Source organism: Elaeis guineensis, chromosome 1, assembly GCF_000442705.2.
Source record: "Elaeis guineensis isolate ETL-2024a chromosome 1, EG11, whole genome shotgun sequence".
Classification (NCBI taxonomy): Eukaryota; Viridiplantae; Streptophyta; class Magnoliopsida; order Arecales; family Arecaceae; genus Elaeis; species Elaeis guineensis.
In genome coordinates this window covers 80,537,908-80,546,503 of record NC_025993.2, presented here as the reverse complement: position 1 = coordinate 80,546,503, position 8,596 = coordinate 80,537,908, and the positions used below count along the sequence as shown (strand labels likewise).

The 8,596-nt window shown below is 37.3% G+C and overlaps 1 protein-coding gene across 1 annotated transcript; it reads right to left on the bottom strand.

Annotated features, from left to right (window-relative positions):
- Positions 1-5,133: 5,133 nt before the first annotated feature.
- LOC109504962 (uncharacterized) lies at positions 5,134-5,703 on the bottom strand. The gene has a single exon (XM_019846529.2). The coding sequence runs from the start codon at positions 5,701-5,703 to the stop codon at positions 5,134-5,136; it is 570 nt and encodes a 189-aa protein (XP_019702088.2).
- Between the last annotated feature and the right edge of the window lie 2,893 nt (positions 5,704-8,596).

Below are 8,596 nucleotides of genomic sequence, written 5' to 3'. Positions count from 1 at the left end.
CCGGTGTTGCTGCCCAAATGAAGGCATCGGTCAGTGCACCGCCCGGCTCAGGAGTGGAGGGGGGCAACTGTTGGGGAATATCGACCGACCCCGCTCGTGCCGACTCATAATCGGACATACCGACCGGCCGACCGACCGACGGACCGACCGACTGATGGATCGACCGACCGACCGATCGACCGGACGCCATCACCGGTCGATTAACGGCCATCTACTGACTGAGGATATGTCGGTCGGGTAGACCTTTTCCACTCTCCCGACCGACCGAACTAGGAAGTCAGATGGCCGACTCTCGCAACATGCCCGACTGACCGTCGGAGGGGCCCGAATCTCCACCCGACGCCACACAGCTGGCCACCGACCTAGGGTCGGTCGATTCCTCCGATCGCCGTACAGCGGCCAGAGACTGTCGGCTCTGACAGCAGCATGCGGCACTGCCACCTAAGGGCGTTATCCCACCTAGGGCATTGTCAACCCTAGTGATTTGACAGCCCCACGGCGATGTGACACTTTCACGGTGACTCTGACAGTCTACAGTGAGTTGACAATTCCTCAATTGTCCGCGCCATTAATGACGGCGCCATACCACGCTCCACTATATATATCGGGGAAGGCAACAGTGCAAGGGGCCCTGAAAAAAAAATAACAGGCTTGCTCCCTCTAACTCTCTCTTTCTCTCTCTCGATTGAGCTCTCTGTCTTCATTTCACTGTTGCCCAGTCATCTCTCTGACTTGACCGTCGGAGGGTCTCCGCCGGAGTCACCATCGGTCTGTGTGGACTTCTTTTTTTGCAGGTGCTCGTTTCTGGCGACCAGGCGACGAGGGGATTGGCCGCAACACCTTTTAAAGATAATTCCATTTTGTCTGAACACCTCTTTTGGATTCCCAGCCTAACCTTCTGACAGCAGGACTGTATCATTAGAGCCTTCTGACAAAAACTCAATTATGGTTTGAACAACTCTATTACATCCCCCACCTTTGAGCCCTATTGATGGTCTAATTTTGCTATTAGGAACCTCTGATGGTAAGTTTTCATTATTGGATCCCTGGGTTTAAAATTTCCTCCTCCTTTCTGATGGCAGAGTCTTACCATTATGAAGCTCTGACAGCACAACACCATTGGATTCAAATTTCGAGTATTGGCACCTTGGAGCTATCAAGATATTGTGGAATGGCCGTATAGAATTTTGTTTTCACGATGACAAATCTCTACCATTTGAATGATCCATGAGTTTTTCATTTGATCAAGCTATTGGATCGTTTGGATAGCCATGCTTCAATCTGTGATAGACTAAATATAATACCACACCTCTATCTGATGTTAATACATTATACATCATGTTTCATGCATGACCAGCCAACAATATCTCTTTTCTGTAATATTATAATTATATCATAATTATATCAGAGTTTCTATTTTCTTTAAAATATTTACATCTGATAGGATTGCTATAATTAAGCACAACTTAATATGTTTCTCGTAAATTTAAAATAAATAATATCATAATCTATGTAACATAAAGAAAAATATTGATATGTGATACACGTATTTATAAAAATTTCATAATCAAACAGTGCATAAGGATACTTATCTCAGTAGATAATAAAGATTGACTCTCTAAGTACAACTTACATATCCAATTAGCTTAAAATCAATATGTGGTATAACAAAAATCTCAAAACCAACTTCCTCACTAATTTCAATAATTAATCACTAATTTTAATTTCCAAAATTCTAAATATCTGATTCTTTAATCATAACCCTAGTCCTAGGTTTTCAATACATAATAATTAAATTGAAGAAATAAAAAAGCTAGGATTTTTTTTACCTTAATTGGTAAAGGGAGAGCCCCAATTGCTTTAGAACGAGGAGGCTTCTTTGGCTTTGGCTGCACATCAATGTTCAACTTAGGGAAAAGCTCCTAGCCCAAGTCATCCGATGCGGAACGAGAACTTTCCATCATATCCATTATTATGTAGCAAGCTTCTGAAGTACTCAACAAGCTATTGGAACAACTAAGCAAATGGGCCTAGCTCAGTGATGAACAGAGATGGCAAAAATTGATCCGATCCGTCAATCGATTTGTATTCGATCCATCTTAAATAGATTTGAATTTGGATTAAACAGATTTGGATCATAAACGGCTCAATTCATTTAATCAGTTTAGTAATCAGATCGGATTCAGATTTCAGATAGCTGATCCATCTAACCTGTTTCATAAATGGGTGGGGATAGATCAGGTCGGGTCAGGATGTAACCCATAAACCCGCAAGGCCTTGAAAACTTAAAAGTCAAAACTTAAAACCCGTGAAACCCATTTGCTGCGTCGGCTTTCGTTTTTCGGTCTCTACCTCTCTGGTCTCTTTCAGTCTTTTGTCTTCCCTTCCTGACTTCTAGATTTAGGATTTCTTCGTTCGCTCTTTCACAGCTCCACTCTTCTTTCGGCTGGTGCTTCCTCCCAACGGCGGCTGGGGCTCCTCCACTCCTCTTTTCAAATTTTTTTAATCTTCTCCAAGGTTTATTTTTTTAATCCTTAATCTAGGATTTTTGAGTTATTTTTTTTGATATAGATCAGTGCTTTCTTCCGTTATAATGGCTATCACACGATGGAATAGTGGCTCATATTTGACTTTTAATGGATTATAGATTAAAGTATGTTCTGCTATCATTTTTCTTACAATTTTATAGAGCTACTATCAGATCGAATAGTTATTTTTGTCAAATAAAAGCATGTTGTAGTCATTGTTAATTTTTTGATTTCTGTTAAATAGTTTTGATTCATCTAAGAAAGAAGCTTTGAATCTATGTATACACTCCTTTACATTTTCTTTTGCTCCATGTGAGGTTAAGGTCTCGACATTTTTATCAACTAGCCACGAAAGAGGGGGGATCGACCTAATTGAAGGATTGTGGAGAACAAAAATAATATTTTAACCTTGAGAAAAATATGAGGAAAAAAACAGAACACTGCATATCTGATGCTTAAACTACTAACAGTCTCGCTCTCATTTATTTTATTCCAATTATCTTCCCTTCTCTTTCTAGAGGTTTACTTTGGAAGTATTGAATGCAGACATGCATTTGATGTCTTTTAATTCCATGGACCCTCTAATTACATTTATGGAATGATATATATGGACTGTCCTTTTTGTTTGTCCTATTCTTCACGTGACTTCGTTTTAGTTATTTATTTAGTAAATAGATTATTTATTTAATAAATATATTAAATAAATTAAATTTGATAAATATATTATTTATTTAATAAATAAATTAAATAGATTGAGTTGAATTGATTAAATAAATTATTTATTTAATAAATAAATTAATTAGATCGAATGACCTATTTATTAAATGGGTTAGGTTCAGATTTGAGAATCTAACCTGTTTAATAAATAGTTTGGATTCAGATTTAATATTTTCTGATCCAACTCGCATCTGATTCAATCCATTTATGATCCGATCCGATCCGATTACCATCCCTAGTAATGAAGAGGAAGTAGGACTGAAATCGGATTAGATACGAATCGGATACCAGCATATTCATATCCATATTTATTTTATTTATCGAATATAAATATGGATATGGATATTATTCGGATGCAAAATTCATATCTATATTTATTTTAAATGGATATGAATACAATTTGGATATTAAAAGTATGGATATAATTTAAGTAATTAAATTTTATGATTACAAAATTAAAAATATTATTAAATAGATAATAAATTAAGTTAATAATATATATCTTTTTTTAAAAAATTAATAAGTACTATATAAATTATATAGGATTACATGTAGATTTGGATATTCAGATACGGATTGATAGTTATCTATTCATATCCATATTTATATATTTTTTTTGACAGATATGGATACGAATATAGATATTAGTCGAATCTTTAAATTTTTATCTATATTTAGATTGATTTGAATATAAAAATAGATCTGAATAAATAATATCCATACCATTTTTATTTCTAGGAGGAAGTAATTTGGATAACTACCTCCGGAGGAACTCGGCAGAGCGGTCACCGAGTTGAGACAGGTTGGTTACCCACTTCCGGTCAATGTTATACATAAACTATCCTAATATGTACGACATGGAAATCTAGGATCAGCTAAATTGCTGAATTCCAGGTTACTGATCGAATACTTATGCCTACTCTGGGTGTACAAAATAATATATTTGCTGCGGAATCTAAAGGTATTAAAATACGGCTCATGGTCCTCAGCTCATGATTCACACCCAAGACCAACCATGAAACCTCCAAACGAACTCTACTTTAATAAATAATCAAAGGAATTTAAAATTAAATGTATTCCTGTTAATTAGATATAAGAGAGAATTCTGTTATTAATATCCTTAGCATGAGAGTATATATAGATCATTCCCCTGTTTATGCTTGCGTTTGTTTAACAGGCAAGATTAACTATATAACCAATTATAAAAACCATCAAGAAGTAGAACTTGATCTACTAATTAACTTGTCACTTAGCCTTTCTACAGATACAGCTGAAAGCATAGTCCGAAATCTATTAAGAGCACTCTTATATTCTGTGTCATTCTTGTAAGATATTTTGGTACCTCAAGCGTGTTCGCCTCTGAACATGTTTATTACTTTCATCAAAAATGAATAATCTAAATCCTTGACAATAGATAAGTGGCATCTATGATAAGTGTATGTTAAGTTTATCCATATTTTATGTTTCTTTATTAAAATGACAAGTGGCATCTATGGCTGCAATTTGTTGAGCTGAATTGGCTTTATGTTAAGTTCGGATTCCAACAAAATTGACACAAAACCAAATCAATCCAGTTTGATTTGTTTGGCAGCTACACAAATAAAATTCCAACACAAACCAACCTAATTTAAGAATAACTTCAAAACCATCCCAGGTGGATGAAAATCAAAAACTTGTTAGACCCAGCCTGAAATACTGTCCTATGAACTAGATAAAAATCAAGTAGATTCCAATTGAATGAGGCCTGAAGCCAACTTCTTGAACCGTCACAAACTTAAAGCTTGAATCAAAGTGCATGCATTACTAAGGTAACTAAAACAACGATAACTGGAGCTCAACGATATATAGAACAATCTCATTCCACTATTCTGCAACATTTTTACATTGGCTAGCAGCCATGGTATCCAATGGTGTCCAAAATAATTGACCACAATGACCATCCACTCAGATACAAAAGCCACCAAATCGAGACAGCAGAGTTCTCAAGCTCCTCCTCGTCCATGTCAGGGAGCTCTGCACTTGTTTCATGTAAAATAAAAGAATTCCGACATAGAGGGCACGTGGCCCTCCGACGATGCTCGAGCCATCCATCGAAGCAGCTCCTATGGAAGAGGTGCCTGCATCTTAGTTCTCTTATCTCTTCACCTTCCTCAATATTAGAAAGGCAGAATACACGCACTACTGGCTCTAATGGAGACTTATAGCAAGCATTACAAATTTTTACATTGCATGGGGGATATGCCTGATCTGAAGAGGTGGCATGGCTGGACGTAGAAGGTTCAGGATGTCGACTGGCAAATGGATAGCCCGGCCGCCACGTTATATGTGCTGTTGCTTGGAGATGAATGGACTGCATAATGAGTCGAACAATGGCGCTGATGATGAGAATTGGCATGCTCAAACAAGGTGATAGGATGATGGAGATGAACAGAAATAGCACAAATTTTACAAATCCCATGTTCTTAGGACTTAAGAGGGAGGTGAATACCATGCAAGAGGGTGTTAGAGTAGATCGAGTTATTGGGAGATTGGCGAGGGAATTGTTGCTATAGGCAACGCAGGTCCTATTGTCCTCGCCAAAGCAGGTGGGGATTCACCTCCTGTGGTGTGGGTCACTGTCTCATTTAACCCTCGGGCCGGGGCAGCGCTCCATCATAATTCGGAAGGCTGATCACGTGGTGGGGGTGCACAGTTTTGGTAGTTTAGGTCACGCTATCTTCTACAGTAAAGGTCATGCTACCGCATTTAATCCTTGTGATGTAGCTACGTACGAATTCTTTTTGAGCAGTAACTTTTTAAGTTTCACAACCAAACATACAGAAAATATGGCCTTACATGCTTGATCTAAATGTGCTGATACCATACATTTTATGCATGATGGGTAAAATATTAGACGTATGCTCTAGAAACCAATCCGACTGATACATTAATTTTTTTAAAATATAATTTCATACTTAACCTAATTATTTAAGACAGTTAATTACTATTCGTATAGTATATGTGTCTATAAATCATCCAATAAATTAACAAGATAATGACATATATTTTCAAAAGTTGAAAATTTGAGGCATGTGTCATTGATGGTTAATTCATAAATTACTTCCGACCGTAGGATCATCACAGGGATGGATGAATCTCGAGTCTACAGTATGGAGATACTGAAGCGAAAATGCAGATATTTGTTAGAAAACAAAGGTACCGAGCGTGATTAATATGAGAAGTCACTTGGATGTTTACTCACTCATCAGTGATATTCTCGATGCTGTAGTAGTGTGAATGGTTCTTTGATCTGTGGTATCTTAACTATTCACAATGAGATTGCTGCAGTTTGACTACACCATAAGTCGATTTTCTAGCCATACAAAGTCTTAAGGTGTACGTTGGCTGCAGTAGATTCATTGTAAGAATAGGATGTGCATCTAGATAGAATGTATCAACCTTAGAAGAAAAGGAGAAGTTCTGTGTGATTTACGAGATCGAGTTCAGAAAGTCTTTGGCCTAAGCAAGTGTAAACATTGGAAAAGAGTTTCTACAAAAATTTACAAGTGAACTCGAGTCAAACCAATCTTGTATATGACAGATGATAGAGTTTGATGAATTTTTCATAACCTCCGTCTAGTCGAGACTCACGATAGAAGAATTGAATCATACGGTAATCACACCTAGAAGTTCATAATTTTCATTCTACTAGGTTGCCACTACATATTGCTAGATGTCACTGGTGGATCGCGAGACTCATCGAGCATCGTTTTGATGACTGATGATCCTTGATGGATAGAGTTGGAATTGTTCCAATCCATTGAAAGAAGTTTCAATGATATTTTGATGGAGATCAAAATATATCTCACTACTAGACAGAATAGAACCTATAGAGTCACACACAAAAGAAGTTCTGACTAATCGAGATATCGAACAGCGATTTTAAATCACAAAAGAATTCAATTATCAATGTGATTGATGATTGGACTTATATGTAAAAATTACATAAAGGACTTGCTAAGGGTTAGTAAGTTCTAGAAGGACTTAATTATAATTATTGCTAATTATTTGATTTGATCAAATATGGATCGAATTAAATCAGATCTAATCTAATCAGATTTGATTTAATTCAGATTTTCTAGTCCAAATAGGATTTGAATTTAATTTTTAATTGGGTTTGACTCAATTTAGATTCAAATCGGATTAAAATTAAATTAAAAAATCAGAATTCCATTAGACTGGGACTCTCTCTCCTTATCCATGCTTCCATGGGATGCCCAACTAGATTTACGTGTGGAGAAAAAAGTGGCACAAGAGAAAGTGGGGTGCAAAATAAGATGGGGCGGTGGAAAGAGAAGAGTCCTCTTTTAAGGACTCTAACCAACTCCATCTAAACCCTAACTAATCCCTATTTAAAAGGGAATAAAGGGGGCACCTATACAAGAGATTATATGGTGAATTAGAGAGGTTTGGGCATGTAAGAAAGAAAAAAAAGAGGGATGGCGTGCTGGTTTGGTGAGGTGCACAAAAAGAAAAGAAAAAGAGGAGGTGCTCATGTGATGGACGCCTCATCCTCTTCCTCTTCCTACGTCTATGAGATGGACATGGTTCTTTTCGTTTCCTCTCTTCTTACGCCCATGAGATGGACGGCTTCTTCTTTATCAAGCTTTTAAGGAGGCCTGATATTCATAAGCTTTTAGCCTATGACAAAAGCAAGGCTGAATTCTATAGTAGTGAAACCTCGAGCTCCAAGACTAGAGTGACGGGGAACTACTTCGAGGGCAATGCATCTGGCTATTAAGCTGAATCTATGGCCAGGAACATTATAGTTCCTACACAGCCATCCCTTGAACCTAGGGTGGGTCTCAGCCACCGAGATCCCCACAATGCTATTTGGAGAAGTGTTGGTGCTGTCTTATCGATGCTAATTATGGATATAAGATGTGGTTGTCCCATTGGGACAAAAGAAAGACCACTAATGTTCAGTGTAGCCTATGCTTGTCTTGAGTGTTAGGTGCAACCTTCTTAGTGGGTGCACTACCATTACCACGACAGTTTGTAGCACCTAACTTCTATATTGGGAGCAACCTCTTCAATATATGCTACCAATAGCACCTCAACAACTTATGGCATCAAACTTCTATGATGAGGGACAACAATAGTGTCATACCTCCGATCTGAGATCATGAGCTGGAGGTCATGACAACCACTGCATACTTATAGAAAACTCTTCCCATAACTTCGCAAGGTATCTCATCATAATATCATAAACAGATAGCAAAATAAAATCGAATAACAAATATTCAAAGCTTAATTCAAATAAGGGAATCAAAACTCAATGCCAACAAAAAAGAAATAAATATTTGACAAGA

Excerpts from the sequence above, each read along its gene's own strand:
- LOC109504962 (XM_019846529.2), bottom strand. The coding sequence starts at position 5,703 with ATGGGATTTGTAAAATTTGTGCTATTTCTGTTCATCTCCATCATCCTA.